General features: G+C 39.0%; 3 protein-coding genes across 4 annotated transcripts; all 3 read right to left on the bottom strand.

The window, feature by feature from the left end:
* Nucleotides 1–369: 369 nt before the first annotated feature.
* On the bottom strand, nucleotides 370–5,950 carry cxxc1b (CXXC finger protein 1b). The gene is made up of 14 exons (XM_061042470.1): nucleotides 5,783–5,950; nucleotides 4,865–4,977; nucleotides 4,664–4,764; nucleotides 4,375–4,547; nucleotides 3,952–4,107; nucleotides 3,572–3,706; nucleotides 3,074–3,181; nucleotides 2,801–2,979; nucleotides 2,411–2,618; nucleotides 1,666–1,776; nucleotides 1,516–1,565; nucleotides 1,340–1,436; nucleotides 1,040–1,192; nucleotides 370–747 (listed from the first exon to the last, which is right to left on the bottom strand). The coding sequence occupies exons 1-14, from the start codon at nucleotides 5,783–5,785 to the stop codon at nucleotides 601–603; spliced, it is 1,734 nt and encodes a 577-aa protein (XP_060898453.1). The 5' UTR covers nucleotides 5,786–5,950; the 3' UTR covers nucleotides 370–600.
* A 2,117-nt stretch (nucleotides 5,951–8,067) lies between these two features.
* tfe3b (transcription factor binding to IGHM enhancer 3b) lies at nucleotides 8,068–14,771 on the bottom strand. Of its 2 annotated transcripts, none has more exons than XM_061042466.1 (9): nucleotides 14,599–14,771; nucleotides 13,338–13,563; nucleotides 13,019–13,243; nucleotides 12,413–12,508; nucleotides 11,592–11,703; nucleotides 11,431–11,487; nucleotides 11,134–11,209; nucleotides 10,788–10,953; nucleotides 8,068–10,173 (listed from the first exon to the last, which is right to left on the bottom strand). In XM_061042466.1, the coding sequence occupies exons 2-9, from the start codon at nucleotides 13,527–13,529 to the stop codon at nucleotides 9,712–9,714; spliced, it is 1,386 nt and encodes a 461-aa protein (XP_060898449.1). In that variant the 5' UTR covers nucleotides 13,530–13,563; nucleotides 14,599–14,771; the 3' UTR covers nucleotides 8,068–9,711. The 2 variants fall into 2 exon arrangements, with proteins under 2 accessions (XP_060898449.1, XP_060898450.1); XM_061042467.1 differs by having other exon boundaries at nucleotides 10,788–10,935.
* A 370-nt stretch (nucleotides 14,772–15,141) lies between these two features.
* Nucleotides 15,142–20,190, bottom strand: gnl3l (G protein nucleolar 3 like). The gene is made up of 15 exons (XM_061042465.1): nucleotides 20,081–20,190; nucleotides 19,943–19,986; nucleotides 18,728–18,817; nucleotides 18,521–18,637; nucleotides 18,348–18,431; nucleotides 17,638–17,773; nucleotides 17,395–17,498; nucleotides 17,136–17,280; nucleotides 16,956–17,043; nucleotides 16,690–16,867; nucleotides 16,463–16,605; nucleotides 16,248–16,384; nucleotides 15,864–16,030; nucleotides 15,583–15,757; nucleotides 15,142–15,230 (listed from the first exon to the last, which is right to left on the bottom strand). Exons 1-15 carry the CDS (start codon nucleotides 20,139–20,141, stop codon nucleotides 15,178–15,180), a joined length of 1,722 nt encoding a protein of 573 aa, XP_060898448.1. The 5' UTR covers nucleotides 20,142–20,190; the 3' UTR covers nucleotides 15,142–15,177.
* Nucleotides 20,191–22,480: the final 2,290 nt, after the last annotated feature.

Raw genomic sequence — 22,480 nt, 5'->3', positions numbered from 1 at the left:
ATTACTCCCGCGGCTTCGTCGGCAGCGTATGAATGGGATTACTTCTGATGGTCTCAGTACATAGCAACCAGTGCCATCATCATGTGAATGTGTAGGTGTGACATGCGATGTAAAAGCGCTTTGAGTAGAACAGGGCTATGCAAGATCAAGTCCATTTACCATAGACAGATAATTCTAGGTTAACAAATCTGTATGAGCCCAAAACAGACATCAGTTTAAAGATCTGAACGCACCATCACACAGCATCGTTCTGTTGTGCATTATTCAGTCTAAAGACGTCAAAAGGTTGAAATTAACTTCTGAATAAGTACAAATAAAAGGTTAAAAATCAAGCAACACAAGAGATAAATAATTCACATACACACAAACTGGAGAATGTTTCAGTATTTTATTCAGGGCAATCATACCAAAAACAGCTGATTTAATTAGCAGTTCATCTACTTGTCAGGGAAATATATATACATAACATCTTAAATTTTATACTCATACAAATATTTTAAAATAGTTATCTAGTTATAAAATCAGTTTCATCCAAGTGGTAGTTACTGTTGTACAAGTTTAAAGGCATGATATATACACGGATCCACAGATCAAGTTCTGCTACCTGTCCTTGTTACTACGGAGATCGGTCGTCAAGGGGTCGTGCTGAATAGTTTGATGCAGCATCAGAGCGAGCAGACCTGCTCTGTTGGTCATTGCAGTCCTGACATTACGCTCCTGTTCAAAGAGCTCGTCCAGCTTGTACCACTGTGGGAAAAGATCAGAAAAATACTGCTGAAGGATTGTTCTTATTCAACATCAGAAAAATGTGATGATAATCAACTTTGCTCATTAAAGGTCAAGGACCAAAAGATGTTGTCTTTGAAAACATTCAATTACAAGTAGAAGACATGCGCGTTTTATAAAAACTCCCTTAGTATCCGTTTGTATAGACACATTTCATTAAACAGAAGACGTGGGATTCTTTTCAAAATAAAAACCTGAAGAATTTAAAAGAGAAGTATTTTCTTTAACTTAAGCAAAAACATGTTTCACTTACAACTCTGACTCGCTCCAAGTCCACTTCTGCTCTCCTAAGCTTTTCCCAGTTGTAATGTTTGTTGCATTTCCTTTTGGGGACCCTGCAGTAATCTCCGGTCAGCTCAAACACATTCTTCACCAGAGGACATCCGCACACCTCGTCCACTGAGACCTAGTCCCCAGACCAAAGAAAAACAAATGAAAAAACGATCCCTACAAACACTGCTTCATGTGTAGTAGGTTAACACTATCTATATATTTTAAGTTTTTTTTGTTTGGTTAGAAGATTTACACGGGACTGTGGCGTTCACACACTGACCTTAGGATCTCTGGAGTGTTCTGGACACAAAACCTGAAGCCTCTTACAATATGTTTTGCTTTGGGGATTGTAGACATCGCAGAAGAGTCTGGTTGCCCTGTGGGAAGAGAAAGCGTTAGTAAAACAACAGAATGCGGGAAGAGGACTTAAAACTTTGCATTAGTCTTTTTGCCTACCCTTCTATTCTTGTAGGGTACATGGAACCAAAGGACGTCTGACTCTCGTACTGTAAGAGAATGATTGGGGAAAAGAGAAGTTAGCCTGTATGCTTTTGTGAGCGCTTGTATCTGTTCTTTGGAGGAGAAACAACTATTTCAAATGATTACCTTTGCATAACACCTTTCCATATGTCTCAGGGCCACTTTTGGGTTGATGGGATGGCTACAAGACACGCAGAAAATCTGCAGGTCGGTGTCCTCGCTATCACCTTCATTCACCTGCAAGCATAACCAAAGCATTTTGTGATCAAATGTTTCATGTGTTCTTCTTTAGTAGCCTTAAATTAACAGAGAATGCCTGTGTCTGATATTTTCAAGCTAACCGCACATTTTACAGGATCCCAAGGTTACAAACATTAAAGGCTTTATATGCGATTTTTTTGATCCAGCAGATGTCGCCCTTAAGCACCAGCATGAAACCAAAACAACTCAAGGTGCATTGTTGTGTTAGCATGCTAATGCTAGCGATCTTTATTATGCTCGTATCTTCACACTGCATGTAAATTTACCCGAAATGAGCGTGATCTAGAAACACAGTTAAGCAGTGAGTACAGTATGTTATTCTTCTTTTCTCTAGTCCCTCAATTAAACAACTTTTATACGCGAGGGGAGGAGTCGGCCGGCCGTCCCGCCGATGTAAACAAACTGAAGATATGACTCGGAAAACATCACAGACAGTGGGACTCGGGTGTTACACCCATTGTAGACAGTCATGACTCACAGAGTAATTTTCAGAGGATATACTTGATGTCTATTATATTTAAGTGTGAAAAATCGCATATAAAGCCTTTAAGAGGACCAAGTTATGTAATAGAAAGAACAAGGCGTCATAATGTTAGTGAGGCTAGCTAACCTCCTCATCCTGCTGAACCGCCTGCTGCTTGGCCTTGGCAATGATGCCTTCAAGTTCATGAAAGCGGCGCTCCATGTCGGTGAGGCGCAGTCGGGCGTTCTGCTGTTCCTTTCGGATGCGCTCCAGTTGCTTCTTGCCATGCTCCTCAGCGATGCAGGGACTCTGCTGCCACTGCTGGATACGCTGAGGGAGGATCTCATAGATCCGGCTGTGGATTGAAATGCACAGATTCATAAATTCCAAACGAAAAAACAAAACGGTTACATTTATATAAAGCATACAAAAGTAATCCAATAAATTCAAAATGTATGTAATCTAGCACCAGATGGCGCAGTAGTACTGTCATGTGGTCCATGTAAAGGGAAAAAAAAGAAAAGAAAAAGTTCTTACTTGGCAGCTAACTTCATGCCACAGTCCTCAGAGCAGTATTTGGAGTTTGGTCTTGCTGCTTCCACACAGCTTGGCCCCAGACACTGACGCTGCCCTGTGTTATCCCGCAGTTCGCTCTTCTCATTGCTTCTGGTTTTGTCTTTATGCTTCTGCTTCTGTTTGTGGCGTCGTGACTCCTTCTAAAAAGTTTGAATCAAAGTCATGCGTCAGGAGACAGGACGTTACTCGACCATGTTACTAATCATCATCATGTTAACACCTGGCAGCACTTACTTTTTTGTCAAACTTCTTTTCCCGTCTCTTGACGTGCTTCACTTTTATAGCTTTCTTGCGCATGACAGGACTAAAGGGGGGCTCATCATCTTCATCACTACCCCATGCCTGGATGAGGGGAGAGCAGAAAAAAAACTCAACATACAGAGGATGAAGATTTGCCAAAGGACAAAGACAAGAAGAAATTGAGTCACTCAGACCTTGAAGCTAGTCATTTCTAACTGCAATTCTGTGGCTGAAACAGTGTCATGATCAACATTGATGCCTGTCAGTGGTTATAATGACTGTTTTTGAAGAAAAATGCTCTAGCTTTTGTCAGCTGATGTATTCATGTATTTTAACTATCTTTGTATAGAGTCTGTGTGCAAACGCATGTGTTTAATGGTTTTACCTGGCTGCAAAACTAATTTTCCTGAGGGACAATAAAGTCAAAGTTTTTTTTCTAGAGTAACAGAAAAGGTGTTTATTCATAGCAATATGGAGTCAAATTTTAGCTACCATGTTGTTCTTATGTCCTGCTGCCCTGTACTGTTGGTAGAGATCTGCCTCACTGTCGTAGTCCTCTGAATAGCGTCTGTGGTTGTCTCTTCTTTCTTGCATAGAGAGCTCCTCATCCTTCACACGCAGCATTTTCTGTACAAAACAAAAAGCAGCAGGTTGGTCTTTTCCCAAGTAATCACAATTATTTAGAGATGAGGTAGTGCTGATCACTTTAAGGGTTGAAAAACATCAAACTCTTAATGCTTCAGAACTGAGAGAAAAGTTCTAGTAAATGATCATTGTATTAGTTTAAATGCACTGACTTTAAAATGGAAAGCATCAAAGAGAAACAAGGCAGACGTGTAAAAAATTGTTCAACAAGTATTTTATAACCTTACCCTGGCTCGAACCTCACATTGCCTAAACCTGCACTTCTGTCGGATTTTGTTTGGGCCTCCAAACTTCTTCATGTCTTTGCAGAAGTCACACTGCGCACAGTCCTCAGTCCTTCTGCAGGGCTCACATTCCCCACACATGCGGACTGAACGCTTCACCTGGGAGAATTAAACAATGGACAATAACAGTTAATGCATCCTTAGAGCTTGAAAATGGGGGCGGTTCAGTATTGTTTACATTTTGAAAATAATTAAATTGAAGTCTGAAGACAGTAGAAGATCGGAGGTATGAAAGTAAAAATTATGGCTGAAAATTATGGAAATAAAAGTGATGTTATAAAATGTGTCTGTTATGATACATGTATGTTTTATTTGCATTGCTGTACACCATGTGTATTGGCAGTGACCTAGATCAAAGACACTTACTTTAGATCCACGGCGCCTTTCACTCTTATAGTCCGGAGTACTCGGGGTGCTGTACGATCTTTCAGATCTTTCAGACCTTTCAGATCTTTCAATTCTATCAGTTCTGTCAGGCTCGGCTTCCTTGTCCCGGTTTTTCTTTGATCTATACTTTATTTCCAGTGAGGAGTTTTTATCTGGTGACAGTGAGAAAAGCACAATGAGATGCTGTTTATTTTGATTTTAAACACATTTGATGTTAAACATGGCTTGTTTAAATACTGATGCAAAATATATAATTATATTTAATCACCTCTGCATCTCATGCAGTACCATTCTCGGATTGCCTTTGCTGACTTCTCTGTGATGTTAATGCAGTGGCCATGAAACCACTCATTGCAGTTATCGCAGCCACTGTAAGTCAAGAAAGCATATGAAAATCAAGTTGAGCACTGTTGGATTTATTAACAATAATAAGGATATGAAAAAGAATACATCATTGTTATTAATTTACATCATGAAGCAGCTGATGTCCGGTTTTCTGCAGATACAGTACACTGGTGCATTCTCTCCCTCCATACTGCTCTCAGGCCCGGGAAAATGATCGATGTCAGACATTTCACTGTCCTGAAAAGTACAACATGCATCAAAACATGAATGGGTGTTGTTGAAGTGTTCGTTTGTACAGTGCAGCCTATCATTTAACATTTAGAGTCTTTCAGTTGTAGTATCGTGTGCTTAGTATCTGAATTTAAAGATACCCATACAAGTGTATTGATTGCAGCTTAAGCCAAAAATAACTGTCAAATATACTGAAGTACACTTATCTCCTTCCCCACTCCTACATTAAGTGTTACATTGAACATGTTTTATCACAGTGGGGGTCCAGTGCATAGCATGTTTCTGTAAAAAATGATTTTCATAACTCATGTTAACCAAGGAAATGTGAAATGCTATCCTGTTTAAACGATTAGCCTGCACTGACCTGAAGCATGTTTTGATGTATTAAAACACCCACAGTTAAACCTCCTACGCTAAATGTAACGAGTTGCTAAGCGATTCGACGTTCATGGCATTGAAAGGCAAACACCGTGTCAAAACAGTGGCTTTAAAAGTTTTATACAAACCTACTGAAATGTTATGTGCTAAAGTTAGCTTAGATGGTAGCTAGTTAGCATCAGCCAACTAACATTTTCAGGTGACGCTGTGAGCTAAGTCACTAATAAATACTATGTTTTTACCACAAACTTCAATTAAAAACTGTATTAGTTGGGTTACGAATATATAAACGATATAAGTTCGTTTAATTGCAACATGCTCACATCGACTGTAAAGTTAACGATCGTGTATTTGAAGTCGGCGACACTGAATAAGCTAACTATACAAAATCGTAAAATATCCTAACAAAATGTGTTATTTTCCGGAAACTTACCATTTTTGGGATCAGACCAGTCGTGTAAAGCACTTAAGTTGAAATGCAGATGCAAATAAAAAAATACAACAGAAAACTATAAAGCTAAAACGCTGGCGTTATGTTTAGCTTTTACATTTGACGGACACTTCGTTTGCAGTCGGCTGAACTCGGCTGAACTCGCTACTACTCGTTGAAAACATCATCGCTTATTGGTCAGTTTTCTTCTTCGGTGGTACGACAACAACATTGCAATGCGATGTCGCCACCTGTCAAGAGTGAATGCCATTTCATGAAGAAAGGAAGCGCCACTCAAAAAGTATTATTTATAAAGACCATTTAAAATTCTTGCATCATTATATACTTTACTCCCATTAAAAAAAAACAATGTTATAGGTGTAGGGCAAAAACAGCTGTTCCTGTCACTATCTCTGTACTTATATCATTTACAGTGGATCAAAACATTGCATTCTGTTGTTTATTGGACACACACACACACACTGTGACTCACATAAAGGGTGGGCTGTAAAAGAGCCTTTATGATGCAGTTTCACCTCCAGTGCTTACAGCTCACAGTCACTGGTGGATCTATAGGAAAACTGGATACTGGTTCACCCACTTTGAAATTTGCAATAAAGGTAAGTAAAATATATTTGCTTTCAAACTTGTGACATAGGCTAGTAACATGTATCATAAGAGTTAGAAAATTATTTGACATATTCTTCAAATAGCAGCACTAAAAGTGTTTTCCATTTCTATCCCCAAAGAGCAATGTGTCACATGAGGTTGATGTTAGTGGAAAACAAAATTAATTATCAAAGCATAGCAAATCCAACATCTTCCTCAAAGCTGTCAGGTTATCCATGATGCGCATTCCATCTACATTGTAAATGTTTCTAAAATGGTGATTAATAATAGATTAACTTCTCTGCCATTTCCAAGATGTCCACTCATCACTAACAGCCACAAAACCTTACCTACAGACCTGAGTCTGGGCTTGTGGTGTCTACAGAGACTGAAATCCATTTCATGTATCATTGTATATCTTAATTGTTAAAGATAAATTATTTCCAAGATTTTATTCGTAATGATCTTGCTACAAAGTTACATCATTTTCTTTCAGATTTGCAGGTCCAGGTTGACTTTAATCTTTCTCCTGTCCTACCCTTGTTGTTTTTTAAAATTATCTTTTTTTTTTTTTTACTTATCCAAGATATCCAAGCGAGTAGCACCTACAAGTGGATACCACAATGGAGGTCAAGTGGACAGACACAAATGAAAAGAAGCGCAGAATTGACAATGAGCAAATTCTCCAGGACTCACTTGTTAAACCTGACGACTCCATCCCAGGCCAAACAGGTATGTTCCCAGACTACCCAGGTGTATAGTGAGTATTGAGTTGTAGTTTATTTAGAAACTGAGAACTTTATTGTTTTTTTATTTTTACAGAATCTTTGACACGAGTTACTACTTTTTCAGAGAAGACCTCTCAGACCACCACTGATGACACCAAAGTATCCTCAACTGTCATCTTTGTGGATGTAATCCCAAAGAAAACAATAGGTAATTGATAAAAAATTATATCTAAATGGCTATTTCTACTTGATGAAGTTGTTATAAAGATTATCTGACTGCATTTTATGAAACTACCCTGCATAATAACCAATAAGGCGGAGTGACTGGACCAGAATCCATCATTAGTCCATGCTCCGTGGAGAAAGACCAGCCAAAGCCTCCAAGTGCCTCGCTGCCACCTTCTGTGGAGGACTGCACAGTCTATGACGGTAGTGAGTCGGTCAGATTCATCAACAGGGGTCAGGAAAGCCTCAAAACAATGACTGTCTACACTGAGCCAGACGATGACGGTAAAGGCAAAAACTTTTGTGTAGTAATTATTGATCTCTAGTTTCTGAAATACTTGTTTCCTTGACTTGAAGCTTTCTTCTGTCTCCTCACCTCTTGTCTTTGTCACTATCATTCCTTTCATGAGACCTTTGTGCTGCTATCCTTCTGGCCTGCCTCTTCTGTCACCCTCTTGACTGTTTACTTTCCATGATGAGGGGGTGTAATGAGTGTGTTTGGACTCTCTGCTCATACCTGTGCGGCTGCGAGCCCTCCACCCTTCAGCCTATTCTGGACATCACCGGCCACTGTGGATGTCTGGGCGTCCACTGCTGCCAGTGTGAATGTCCTGTCTGCGATATCTGCCTCCAGGCTACCGAGTGTCTGGACCTTGCTATGGAAATCTCTCAAATGCTTTACCACTGATGCTGGCTGCCAGTAAAAGACCACATCAAGACACGAAATCACTGGGAATCATTTATTTGTTAAAATCATCCAAAAGCCAACTTGTAGGAACAAGACACAAACGATGTCCTGTTTATGGTTAACAGTCAGTGCTAGCACTCAAATATCTGTCAGGGTAAGACAATTCTGTATTGTTTTTGAGTGGAAAAGATGACCATAGGAACATTAGCAGCATTGAGCTATTGAGTGAAGCTTCTTTCAGCTAAGTAGGGAAGTTCTGTTTAAACAGATTAGAACCCCATAAAATAATCACAACACAAAAATACAACAGTTGTGGCTGCATTAACTAGTTCAGCTTTTAGATTGGTCACAACTTAAAACAAAGCTTCAACATTAGACTTTGGAGGTTGTGTTGATGAAAAGAAATACAGTGCGTACATGTGAAAGTAAAACACATTCATTTACTGTACATAATGTTGCATTTAGCATTTTACAATTTGAATGCCAATCTAGAGTTGTTGAAAATAACTGCATTGAAGGTTTCACACAACAAACAGACCACATCACTACAGAGGTGAGGCTAGTGGTTGGTTGAAAAGAAGGCTAAAGCCCTCTGAATTCATATTACTATGAGCAATAATGTTTGGCAGATATATTACTTTTAATTTTTTTAAAAAGCCACAGTCTTAATAGAACATGCTAACCGGTAACTTCACTCAGTGATCGTCAAGGTTAACAGAGACAAACAGTCATGGACAACACAGATTTTAGTCTGAAGACACTACTAATGTTACTATTATTCAAATGTAAAAAACTAATAATCTACAGTACTAATGAGTAAGGAAAAATTGTTCTGCATCTCATACTGTCTTGCACTTTTATTGACTAAGTGTATATATTAAAAAATAAAATGCTGATCTGTAATTTGTAGCTACACTGGAAGAAGTCCTGCTTTGGCTAACTAGCTGCAGCAGCAAGTGATTTCCCACTGCTTTTAAGGATCATTACAAATACATGCAACCTGGGCATCCACTGTGTGAAATAGTAATAAAAACAGACAAAACTCTCATAAAATGCATAGACGGCCATAAAATAAGGTGCAATAAAATTGCTCAAAATAAAACATTCTTATATACAATATGCAGAAAATATTTCACAATATGCCAATTCATTATACAAAGATCCCTTCTGAAGCTGCTGGTGAAACAACCCAACATGATGAGCATGTAAATGTTACTAACAAACCCTGATTCCAAGTCAGTTTATATACTGTGTGTTGGCATCTCTTCAGCAGTTTTTTATGCCAATGCTGTTGTGAACAACAAAACATCACAGCTTTCTTCCCTAAAGATGAGCACATTCTAAATACAAGAAAACTTTATATCCCTCTTAAATCTCTGAAGAAAATCTTAAAACCTATTTATGAATGTATTTCTTAATGCCATGCTCCTATTATACAAGATTCAATATTTATACGATTGCATTTCAAATCCCAGACATAATCATCTGACCGGCTCCAAACAGGAACTGTAATAATTAGGTCTTTATGGCAAAAATATTTGTTAGTTATGATCTTATTGTTAGCTACTTTTGCTTTTCTAAGTTCAATTCTACAGTCCTATAAATAGATGTCATTTAAGGATAGACCTCACTTCCTGACATTCTTGTCCCTGCAGAAGTCTCTAACTGCCACTCAGAGCTTATCACAAGTCCTCATCCATTTCAAGGCTGCTCCTGCGACTGCTGGTTTTAGAGGCACCCGGTGACAAAGGAGAAAACAGCGAATCAGCCCCCCTCTCTGGAGACAGGGTGCATCCGTCGTCCATAAGAATGTCTCCCAAGCCCATGTCAGAGTAGAGTGCGGAGGCAGAGTTGTCGTCAAGCTCAGCAAAGCTCAGACTGCCCAGGTCCAGGGGGCTGCTGATGGTGACTCCTGCTGGAGAGTCTGAGGAGGGCGGGGACAAGAAGGAGGCTGGGAGAGGCTGTCCGATGGTCGCCGCACCGATACCAAGGAGGTTTTGTGAGGAAGCCCCACCTGCGCTTACAGCCATAGACTGGCTGCTGTGTTGGACCTGCTGCTGGAGCAGGGAGGGATCAGAACTCAGACCAGGGGAGATGCTGTTGGGTGTGGATAGGCCATGGAGCCGTGCCTGCATTTCCAGCTCCTATAAGCACAGCACACAATTCACATTTAGATGACCTTGACAAAGATATAATGATACAACGCCCAGCAGCTGTTGAATTTAAACTGTGAAAGTGAAAACACTGCCTTAAAAAGTTGAGCTATGTCAAACTAACTGAGAACTGCTAAAATTTGATCTTCAGTAATCCAAAGGCAATAAGGGCTTACCAAGTCTGGGTTGAAAACTAATAAAAGGAAACGTTCTTTTTAAAACATAACATTTTTTGTGCTCGATTGTTAAGCTAAGTGTACGTTTACAGAGCACAGTGGAATTTCATGCATGTCGTTTTTTTTATATAAAGACTTAAGTTATCAACGGCTGACATGTTTCCAACCTATGTCAAAATATAAACATTAATTTCTGAATATATCAGCATCAGACCATGCAAGTCTGCAGAGGCAGGCTACATTGCATGATTTCTTAAGCTATGATAACTGACTGAAACACATCTTTACCATACAGATCACATTTGCTTCATTGTCTCCATTCTCTGCAGAACTAAGTTTTAACTACTACAACAAGTCAAGAACTTCCTTGTTTTTGTACTTGAAGTCATGTATATGCCACCTTCTAACTCAGTTGAGACACACACTCACCTGTATGCGTAACATCAGACTGTGGTTTGCCTGCTCCAGCTTCTTCTGACGCATCTCGACATCTTTGGCTCTGTGCTGCTCTTTTTGTAACTTCCTGATGTAGTCTACAGAAGCTTTCAGGATGGTGCCTTTATTCCAACGCATCTCACTGTCACCATTGTGAGATCAGTAAATATGTATTAAAAAGGCAGTGAAGAGAGGGAAAAAACAGGAAGAAAAAACAGGATGACAATTTTACTAAACAGTAGCTGCAGAGATTTCTACAATTAAAACACAAATATTTTCATACATATTGAATAATGAATGAAAGGAAAATTGAGCATTCTTAAAATCAAACTGCACTTACGGGTCACTTGATTTGGGTATGAGAGTGCCCAGCTCCTTAATACGGTCATTGATGTTGAATCTCCGCCTCCTCTCAACTGTAGACAAGCAGGAACCAAGAGGGAGGGAGGTGAAGCGAACACATACACATATCATCTCAAATCAATCACTAGGAAAGAATGACTTCAAACAAAGTATGTGTTGTCATAGTGGGACATTGTGATATTGTCCCAGAATGATCTTGTATTCATTTTGTACACACACAGATGCAGATGCTAACATATATAAATAAATGAAGCCGAGTTAAAGCCTGACTTACTCAGATTATGGTTGTCTTTCTTCTGCCTTTCTTTCATTATTGCTTTGACATCTGAATCTGAAAGACACATTCAGTTTTTTTATGCAACACATCAAACATTTGAAAAGAAAAAGGGTTTTTATTAAATGTTAAACATGATTATGAAAAGGAATTTAAATTACCAGTTATTTCCCTTTTAATTTTGGGCAGATCAGCCGGGCAGGAGTTGCTGACGGTGAGAGTAGGTGCTGCCATTCCAGGGCTATGGTATACATCCAACAGATTTCCTGGGAGCTGCAGGAATAGAACAAAAAAAGCAGATGCAGTATTTATGAAGGTTGTTTTCCCTTTTTCGTCTTAAAAGTTTAAAGCAAGTTCCATGAATTCAACCAAAACTGACACATTTCACAACACTACGACATATTGCTCAGTTCTAATGTGCCACTAGTAAAAGTAAGCATTAAAATGAAGTTAGAAAATAATTCAAATAACAGATCTTGTTTCAGGATAAAGCATAAATTCAATTCTTACATATTGAAGATGATTAGCTGATGCTATTTCAAAACTCACAAAATGCTGTTTACCTCACTGTGTTTCCTTTTCTTTTCCTCCAACAGCATCACCATAATCCTCATTTTTTGTTTAGCTGCTAATTTTGGGCAAGCTCTATCTATCTAAGAGATAGGTTGTTAACCTGGCAGCTGCAATGTACTTTTATAGGCAGAGTCCACTTTGGTTCACTTCTCTCTGCCTTTTTGTTTTGCCCCGCCCTGGCAGCACTTTTGTGACGAATAATAACCAAGTGCCAAAACTGTATATTTACTACGACGTCTTCAGAATTTCTCACATTAAGGAGACCATCCATTCACAGGAAAAACTATTAATATGAAAAAAAATTGAATGGGTAAGAACTGCCATAAATATTTTTTGTTATTCTGAGGAAATATTTAAAAGAAAGTATACATGGTTGAAAAAAAAAAAAAAACACCATCAGTCTTCTTACCGTACTAGGCAGCTGAAGACCTGAGTCAATCAAGGAAATGATGTCGTCATTAAAACTGGATTCAAGACTAATGATGTCATCTATCACATCATCGATCTGGATAAAGCAGATGACAGAGAAAACACCAGTGTTACTCATTCAATATAGACTCTGTGGTTTCATGTGTGAAAGTTATCAACATGTATGTACCGGTATATACCTGAGGAGCACTTTGTAATGTAAAACAGTCAAGTATACTCTGTAAAGACTGAATGCCAGCACTGAACATTTAAACTAACTGTTCTGAAGAGACCTGATTTCAAAGAGAGAGATGTGGGCAGAAGAAGTGCTGGCATGCTTAAACTGGGGATGCAGTATTTAACATCTTATTGTGACAACAGGCCAACAAGGGTACGATAACAAAGGCATGCATCATCATAGTGGGACCTATGGGTCCACCGTTGCTTAGCAAACAGAAAGTAATTACCTAGAAGTAAGCAGGAGGTTAGACATTTAACTTCTCCAAAAAAATGCACACTTAAGAGATTGTGCAATTTGCTGTATCAGCAAACCAAAATCACACACAAGAAGCACAAGCAGTCATTTCAAAGCAGAAACTTGTCTTACTTCCTCTTTGTTGGATCCAATGTTTAGCAGAGCCATGGGACTGTTTGGGGCACTGCTGGCAGTTTGAGCAACCTCTGGGGCAGAACTGGACTGCTGCACAGGGGACACACCCATGGTCTGTGTAACTGCTATGTTGCCCAGAGTGGTCGAGAGGTATTGCTTCACCTGCTGCCTCTGTGCTTGCTGGATGTGGTACTTGGTTGGGTTCTCCAAGTGGGTCTGCACCTGATCAATTAAAGATTTGTTAAGGGCTAATGTACTCTCACAGTCAGTCTTTGTGGAAAAAAGAAGTTGCGATTATACTAGATGATGCTCTTACTTTCAGCACCTCCACAGGCACCTGTGCTGGAGGGGGACGGGCAGCATTTGGGGGCAGTGTGACAGAGATGGCCGGAGTGGAATCAGAGGCCCGGAGCTGAGAGGCAGAGGCCTGCTGCTGGGCCTCACGTCTCTCCTGCTCCTGGGCTTGTTCTCGCATCAGCTGCTGGCGCAGCAACACGCGAGAAGACATGACTGATGAGCGATATCAAGTTCTAGAGATGGAGCTGGAAATCAAAACACAGAAATAGGAAGACTTTTGATAGGTTATAGGTAGTATCAGCAGTTTTAAGTATATTATTTTATTGTGATATTACACAACTCAATCCTTAAAATTATAATCTGTGGTTATTATGATTTTGGAGACCAATCAAAACATCACCTCAACTATTGGTTTGGCATAAAAGCAACATACAGACCATACTATTAACTTAATAAATCCAAACAACTGTGAGACTGAACAAATACTTCAAATGGTAACACTGGACAGCATAAATAATTACATTAAAAATATGTTGTGTGTTTTTTCTGCCACTCAGCCCAACAAGGATTATTTTAACCTCACACCTTCAGATACCAAATAACTACAACATACCAACATCCTTAAGGCTCAATTCTTTCCGCCGAGCTACTTGTTGGTACAGAGTCCTTACACAATCACTTGTCAGGTCCTATACGTAATAATCGCTGACTGGGACTTCAGAGTACTTGTTATAGCCCCTACCATCATTCAGTCACTAGACTTGCAAAACAAATCCCACCATGACGTCACAGGTGTAGCCAGCGTTGCACCAGCCTTTGGGTCAGATGCGGGACGGTGCCGATGTTTTGAATTATGACACTATTACCCACATAAATTAAAAGTCGAATTAGCTCCATGTCATTTTAGATTTTGGTTAGTTTCATGCGCCGTTTAGAGCGATTTGTCAACTTGCTAACTTTAGTCTTTTATGGTAAACTCTATTTTTATCCAGACTGTCGTCTCGACAACTTGACAGCTCAGCGCTGCTAACGGGCCCACATCAAAACACCTTATTGTTTTTTGTTGTACACCGGACACACTTTAGTTACCCATCAGCCGTCAACTGGAAAGAAACTGAATACTTTTGTTAAAACAGTGTTGTTTCAGCTGTACCGAAAGGCAGTCGTGAAAAACGAAAATAGGAAGTTGCAGTGAGCTAGTTAGTTAGCACGATTTACTAGTCCTGAAGCTAATGCTACATAGTAAGACAACTTGTTTTTAGAATCAGAGAGAAACTTACTGTAATAAAAGGTTTGTTTTTCGTAACCACAGCCATTAGCTCCCGAAGTCCTCCGTTTTCACGTCCATGTTTAATGCGCTGGAGCTCGTTTAACAGGAATTAACTAAACCGCGGCACCAGTGTTGTTTATCTTAGGCCGACGGGCTGAGGTCCTCTAACGAGTGACCCGGAAGTTGTTGACAGCTGTGAGGTTCCTACATTTCAAAACATCTTAGATAAACAACATTCAAATTGTAATAGTTAAACACAAAGCCCTATTTTAGGTTAGAGTTTAATTAACTCAATATGCAAATCTAATTTCGCAGATAGCTTTAGATCATAGCCTCGATGCCAGCTATCTGCATTTTGTAATAGAGACAAAAAAAAAAAAGCCAAAAACAAATTCTTAACAGCATATAATCTTAGCCAACACCAGCATGAACCATCTACATCATTGCCTTAGTTAAGAATAGTACTTGGGACAAAGAAAATGTAAGTGTTGCTGGTTGGTTGTAATCGTTTTAAATTAAGCAGAAATAAGTTTCAAAAAAGACAAAATGCTAATAATATTTTATGTTCCTTTTATTTCAGCTCTCACAATTAAAAATCCATTGCAGATGTCAAAGTATCAGAGAGTTTGGTGGCAATTTTGTCTGCAGAAGGGAAAAAGAAAAAAAAGTTAAATAATATTTGGATGATGATACAGTTCCAGCTATATAAGCTAACACTTTATACTTTATTCTTAACAGAAGACTTTGTGTGTGTGATCACATGTAGATTGATGCATGTTTATCATCAGTTACATGGGATGAAAAATATGGCATAAACAACAAAAGTCCCCCCCCCCCCACTGAGGATGAATGCTACTTTAGTATAACCATATCTGATTTTTCTTCTTCTATCTTGAAAAAAGCATGTGAAAAAGGTGAGAAATAATAACATGTACACTTCATTTCACAGACACAATTTAAAACGCACAACTAGGAGACCAATATTTATACCAACCAGCTCTTTTCTGTTGTTTTTTCCTTTTCTTGCCAGCCGCTAGGAGTGCTTGGCCCTGCTGCAGAGGATCCACATTCAATATATCCTTTAAACCTGGAGTCTTGGATGCAGGATCCTTCGCTGGAAAGTCAGCCTTTGTCTTCTGAGACTTTATTTCCACAGTCATTGGTCCAAACTAGTTTGAGCAGGACAGAAGGTTTAAGTAAAATATTTCCAGTAAGTGCACACAATAAAATGTAATTAAGTTAAGTCTTTAGTTGTGATGAGGAAGAGTTTCAAACCTCTGGGTCTTGACCATCCTCCATAGTTTCAGTTTCATCTTGAAATTCTGGCTCTTCAGAGGCTGTCTCTGCCATTCCCAGGTAAGAGGATGGGTCACTCTGACCACCCTCTGTCATTCCTGTGGTTTCCATGCAGAATCCCATTTGGATATCTGGACAAGATGACTCTGCAACATGGAGAAAAGCAAATTAATCTCTAGAGAAAAACATACTGACAGCTTGAGATTGATGTTGTCATATTAGGGATACCTTCCTCAGGGACCAGTTTTTCATACAGAAAAAAGCCCAAAAGAACAGTTGACAGGGAGGACTTCTATAGTCTAAATGGTGACACTGTTCCAAATGACCACTAGGAGTAAATAACGAGCTATAAATTTCCATTACCTGCAAGAACTTCCTGATTTCCCTTTTCCAGTACATCCCAGTCAAACGCTTTACCCATCTCTGTCACAATCTCAGCACTGACGTGTGTGGGGAGGGTGTGTGTCTCTGGAGGGTGTGTGAAGTAGCTGATCCTCCCCCTAAAGAACAAGAAATGATGGCATGAACGAAATGCTAAAAACATGGTCAATCTCTAGAAAATCTTAAACTTTACGCACCCTGTCCAGTCCATTAGCACACTCTTAGCTGCTTTGTCAGTGTCGGGCAGTCCCCCCTTTCTTAGTTTGCCCTGACGTTTAGCCAACATTGAAAGGAACTCCAGAGCTGTGTGGAAGTCAGAAACTCCATAGTGCTCCATGATCTGTACATCCAGAAAAGATTACATCAATGACAGTTTGACACACAAGGTAACATGTAAACATATTGAAACACTGACTAGATATACCTGTGCTTTGTTGCAGCGTCGAAGAATGGCTTCAACAGGTGGAAGGGGATCTACAAGCTGTTCGATTTTCACACAATTCCGAAGAATCATGGCTGCATCAGACGTGGAAGTAGCCATGACAATACCAGGGCAATCCAGGAGCTTAATGTGTTTGTCCAGATGCACCTCTTGAAGGCACCTAAAATCCATCAACCAAAAGAAAAGATGTTTTAAAAGTCAGCAGGTTTTCACAGGATCCTGGGATCCAGCACTTATGGAATACTTACTTGGTGACACCAGGAGTGGCTCCAACATTACACGCTCTTGCTCGTTTCAAACTGTTGATCAAACTACTCTTTCCCACATTAGGAAAACCTGTAAAGCAGGAGGTGTATAATTATTTCACTGTGGATTGCATTGCATTTTACACACAATGAACCTGAAGAATTGCTGGATGTGATGCTCACCTACAACACCTACAGTGATGGCTGTCTTTATGTCTAGATTTCGGCAGTAGTTGCCGAGTAGCTTCATCAAGCAATCTGCACCAATGCATGCACTGGTACTCAGAAGCTCTGTGGTGGCTTGTGTCACCGGTACATTACTGCGTTTCTGTCCATGACATGAGACAGAGGGGGAAAGTAATAAAGGGAAATCACGTCATTCTATAACTTACATTGTGCATTTAACATTTAATGATTGAAATGAACATATTCAAAAGCATACCAAGTTCTTGGACTGTTGTTGTGTAGACGCTTTGAAAGCTATTGTAGGAAACTCATTACGAAGATATTTAATCCATTTTTCCACAATTTCCTTTGACACCAAATCTAAAAAAAAAAAGTCAAAGTCAAGATTTGTATATTTCACACAGTCAAATAAACCATTTAACTACTTTGTTATCCAATCAAATGTATCCTGATAAAGACAATTCCTAAACTATTAACTTTAAAAATCTAACTAACTTACCAATTTTATTAAGCACCAAAACTATTTTCTTGTTGGTTCCACTTTGAATGACTGCCTGCTCCACCTGAGGACATCTACAGCCAAGAGGGTCACGTGCATCCAAAATCTCCAAAATCACATCTGAGGCGTCCACTACCTTTAAAAACAAATTTTAAATATATAATGAGTGGGAGAAAGAGTATTGTCAATTTTATGTCAGAATCGGGCCAAACAAATACGGACATCCAAACCATTTTTGAGTTCGACATAAAAAAGGGGATGACCTAATCTTAACGCAGAATCCAATGAATCGCCCTTTAGATAATATTTGGTATAACAAGCTTTCAAAGTTGTAAATGTTGCCAGTCATGGACTGAACTAGCTGGCAGGTTAGCATCTCATGCTTGCCTTTCTTAGTTTTTACTGCCCTATAACCCAGTAACATAATAAAGGTTAAAAAATCTACCCATTCTTTTTGTTCATTACATATACACCATTGTTGTGTTTTTCAATAAGTTATTATAACACACATTTGTCAATATGCATAATATAATATGCAATAGCATAACATTTTTTAAAGGAAACACAGAAATATGTTAAATTGAATAACAATAAGTCAGATGTATAATGGGAGCTTTAAGAGAAATGTATGATCATATTACAGAGTGATGAAACTGTAACATACAGAGCAGGAATAGACCAGTTTGTGGAATATTTGACAACCTACATACTTTTTTAAATTCTCTGTAGTATGCCTTTCTTGAGTTTTCATTTTCGAAATTAACATGCTTCTCCAAACTCTGCATCTCTGTCTCCTGTGAACAGAAAGAAGAAAACATAATTCACAACAGAAATGTGCGTTGTGATTCTACAGTAACACAACATATCTTTCCTGATAATGTACCCTCTGCTCAAACTGCCTTTGTCGCTGTAGGATGTCATTGTGGAAACCTTGTAAATTTCTTCTCTTCATCAGCTCTTTCTCTCTAGAGATTTTCTGCTTTTCCTGGAGGTCCTGAAGCTAATTAGGAAAGAAATGAGAAATTACTATGGCATAAAATGTTCATGCAATTTAACCTCAGACAGCAATATAGGCATATAGGTTGTTTACCCTTTGTTTCCGGACTTCTTCTGGGTTTCTTTGGTCTTTGATATGCTGCTGTGGATTCTTTGAAGCTTCACCTTTTTGTCCATCTTTAATCTGTAGACAGGAAGCACGGTCAATTCCTGACAAATTAATCTTGGGAAAAAAATAATATGCAAATATTTGGTAAAATAATTGTCGTTATAGATGTGTACCAGACTTTCTCTTCTAGCATTTTAGTGTTTGTGTGTGTTTTTAACATTTGACCTGTTTTTCGCCCAACAGTGAATGTCTGACAGCATTCAAATGACTTTATTATCCATTAGGAACTTCAGTTGTGAAAAAAGCATCAGTGCGCACTGTCCATGGTGCACACAGCTCACATGAATGACAGCACAAAAACAAACTACACACACACATATGACATACCAACATCCAAAGTGCAATCAAAGAGTGCTGAGTGAGTGTTGCTTGTAAACCATAACATTTTATGCATGACAGATTAGCAATAAATAAAGCTAAAAATTCTAATCTAATATGGGTTAAAAATGAATAAGGACTCGAGTTAACTTCTGCGCTATATTAAAAGCATGATAAATAGATCATGAATACTTTTTTTAAGGTTTAAAAGAGTGATGTTGAAAATAAATGCAATGCATAAACATTCATTAGTCTGGTGTATGTGGGCACAAAGCCTGACATGGTTCTCTTAATCCTGAAGGTGGGCGATCTGTACCTGTGGCCTGAGGGTACAAGTTTGTATATATTGTAAAGTGTGTGTGTGTGTGTGTGTGTGTGGAGTCTGAGGATGTGTTGTCCCTTTAGATTTCTCCTCCTGTTCTATCTGATGTACAAAAACTGCAGCTGCTCGCTTTGCTTATTTGTGAGGCACCTCAATGACGCTGAAGCAACAGAATGCTAACATTACACCCAAGTATGGTGAACAAGAAACTGGGACTGTATTTTATCTTCGCCACACATTGGTCTATGGCAGTTCATGCAATTTGTGCCAATAATACTCCCTTACAGTAAAGCCTGCCTCAGCATTGACATAGGAAACATGTGACGACATTTTAAATGACACATTTAACGCTCTGGGATATGGTTTGGAGTACTTAAGAGTGGTTAAAATGAGCAACTAGAAGGTGCTCACACTATTTTAATTCTGTGCAGTGTATCAAATGGCAAGTGAGTTGATGACATGTAACTCGCCACGGATAACATTAGCCGGATAGCGCTTACCTTAAGTTTACCGAGAAAGCCGATGCGTTTGGCTCGTTTTTGCTCTGTAGACAAGAAAACAAGAAAATACACATTTAAAAAATGTCCACAGCGATTACGAGAGTGACTGCAGCGTGTAAACAACTTTAAAATACGTACTAGCTTTCGACATTAGTTCAACCAAGTTGAGGTCCTGTATCCTCACGTGTAAGGTTGACATGCGCAAACTCTGACGTCACAAATCGTATCCGGCTGATGTCAAAATAAAATACAGTCTTGATGATAATGGCTTTCATTTTAAATTTTTTTAAACAAATTTGGCTTATGTATATATTTCTCTTCAGCGATAAAAAAAAAAAAAAAAACTCTTTATAAGAATAGTAATAGTTAAACTTATTTTTTGGGTGGTACATCCCGTAGATGTCATCTACGTTATATTATAACTCAGCTGGCGGATGTCAACTTGTTGCTTTTAAGGAATGATTCTGTACTTAATGTGCAAACACAATATATCAAGGTGCACACAGTGAGGAAAATATTTTTTCATGGTGCATCAACAATTGCACATACAAATTCAAAGCATATTGACATAAAATATGTTTACAAGAGGAACAAGACAACTACCAATATATATCAAGTTTAAATCTAGTGGTCAATACTGTACCTGTCCCTCTCCAGCTTAACAGGAAGGGGGAGTGAGAAGGGACCTAGTGGCTAAACTCTCCTTATGAGTCCTCATTCCCTTGAACTAAAGGGATTCGTTTTTATATTAGATTTTTCCATACCTGTACTACTATGTAACTTGTGCTTTTTGTGTGTTTATAACAGAGTTTTGCAACATCTCTCTGTTCTAACAAAGGAAGTAAGTCAAATGTACAGTCATATGTCGGGATAAGGTTCAGATTAGAATAACGGTAAAGGGGTTAGTCAGGTTTATGGATGATGGAAGTCAGATGTATGATGCTCATGCAAGTGTTCGCAACATGTAGAAATCATTTGTGTTTATTGTGTTCTAGAGAAAAACAACACGGTCAATGCCTTCAAAATAAACAGAAAAAAGGTTGAAAAGAGAAATAAAACTTCTCAAAGTTGCCCTGGTGCCCTCTAAAAATAGAGATACAAAAAGATAGTGGCAAAGAGCCAAGAAAAATATGGGACAAACACAGTAACCTTGCATACATTTTAGCCAGTTATCAAAACATCCTGTCCTTTCCAGCTCACTCAGAAAAATGCTGCTGCATAAATCTGTGGTTAAGGAGCTATCCCAGAAGTACCACAATGCAAAACAAAACAAGAGAAGCAGATGCTTGCTAGAGCCCCCATGGGAAATATAATTAAGAAATAGAGGCTTCAGAAGTATGTACTGCAAGCACTCTAAAAAAAGAGCAGAGCTGCAGGTGGTTCTGACTGCACCAGAGAGACAGCTGTTCCACCTCCTGTCTGTAAGCAGACTTGGCTCCGTCCTCCATGAGACCGATGACGGTGGTGTCGTCTGCAAATTTCAGGAGTTTCACAGAAGGGTCCCCTGAGGTACAGTCATTGGTGTAGAGGGAGAAGAGTAAGAAGAGTAACTTGGGGTTAAGACAACCAAACGTAGTGTAATGTCTATTACTCATTTCAAATGTTATTATGTCGCATGTAGCCTGGCCTAAATGCGTCTGCTGTGTGCAATTACGCATGTGGCACAGCAGCGAACTATAGTGATTATTTAAATCTCTGGGCATGCCGATAAATGGTCAGCTGTTACACACACACACACACACACACACACACACACACTCAGCCAAGGTTCATGCAGTAAAAGTGGGGAGAACTTCACCTTGAGTTTAGAGTCCAATTTGGTGACATGTGCTTTAAAAAACAACTCACAGTCAATAAGAAAACCCAAGTACTTGTAGCTTTTGACAAGCTCAATTTGATTTCCTTGGGGAATTAAAATCCATTGGACATTTGTTGGTGAGCTTTGTTTTTATCATAGTTTAGGACCAACTTCAGTTCCCTCAGACCAGACTAGACAACATTGTATGCTGACTGCAGAAACTCAAAAGCTTGTGCAACAGATGTTGAACAACAATAGATGATGGTGTCATCAGCATAAAAGTGAAACATGGCATTCGACAAATTTTCACACAGCTTATTGATATAAATGGAAAATAAAATTAGTCCTAATATCGAACCTTGGGGCCCCCCCTTTGAGATCTCTAAAAAGGAAGAAGTGGATCCTGCCATTTTGCACGCATTGCATTCTATTTGACAGATAGTTGCCAAACCAGGATGCTGCTTGCTTTGATATGCCAATTTGATGTAGGATTACGATCAATTATGTGTGATTAACTGTATCAAACATTACATACAACAAAATAAATCACCTTATAGCTTGCACTGCTCAACATTATTTAAAAAGCAATATAGCCTACAGGGATCGGTAAAAGTGGAGCGTAATTAAAATACATTATAGATGCCATCATTTATCTAACAATACATCTGTGATGTCTAAACAGGCACTGCACTAGTATGATCTAATAATTCTGACTCCGCCAGATTTGCTGCACACAGGTC

Source organism: Labrus mixtus, chromosome 7, assembly GCF_963584025.1.
Source record: "Labrus mixtus chromosome 7, fLabMix1.1, whole genome shotgun sequence".
NCBI lineage: Eukaryota > Metazoa > Chordata > Actinopteri > Labriformes > Labridae > Labrus > Labrus mixtus.
The sequence above is the reverse complement of the archived record's forward strand: the minus strand, read 5'-3'. Positions and strand labels throughout refer to the sequence as shown.

Bases quoted from the DNA above. Each gene is read 5' to 3' on its own strand.
- tfe3b (XM_061042466.1), bottom strand. From the start codon at position 13,529: ATGTCTTCTCGCGTGTTGCTGCGCCAGCAGCTGATGCGAGAACAAGCC. The intron at 10,954-11,133 runs GTAAGTGCAGTT...ACATATTTACTG, and splicing joins ATACCCAAATCAAGTGACCC to ATCTCACAATGGTGACAGTG. The intron at 10,174-10,787 runs GTGAGTGTGTGT...CTGTGCTTATAG, and splicing joins GTCTGATGTTACGCATACAG to GAGCTGGAAATGCAGGCACG.
- gnl3l (XM_061042465.1), bottom strand. From the start codon at position 20,141: ATGTCAACCTTACACGTGAGGATACAGGACCTCAACTTGGTTGAACTA. The intron at 17,774-18,347 runs GTATGTAGGTTG...TTGTTTTTAAAG, and splicing joins ACTACAGAGAATTTAAAAAA to GTAGTGGACGCCTCAGATGT. The intron at 15,231-15,582 runs GTTGGTATAAAT...TCCCTTCTGCAG, and splicing joins AAAACAACAGAAAAGAGCTG to ACAAAATTGCCACCAAACTC.
- cxxc1b (XM_061042470.1), bottom strand. The intron at 4,765-4,864 runs GTAAATTAATAA...CTTGACTTACAG, and splicing joins GACATCAGCTGCTTCATGAT to TGGCTGCGATAACTGCAATG. The intron at 2,980-3,073 runs GTAAGTGCTGCC...CAAACTTTTTAG, and splicing joins AAAAGAAGTTTGACAAAAAA to AAGGAGTCACGACGCCACAA.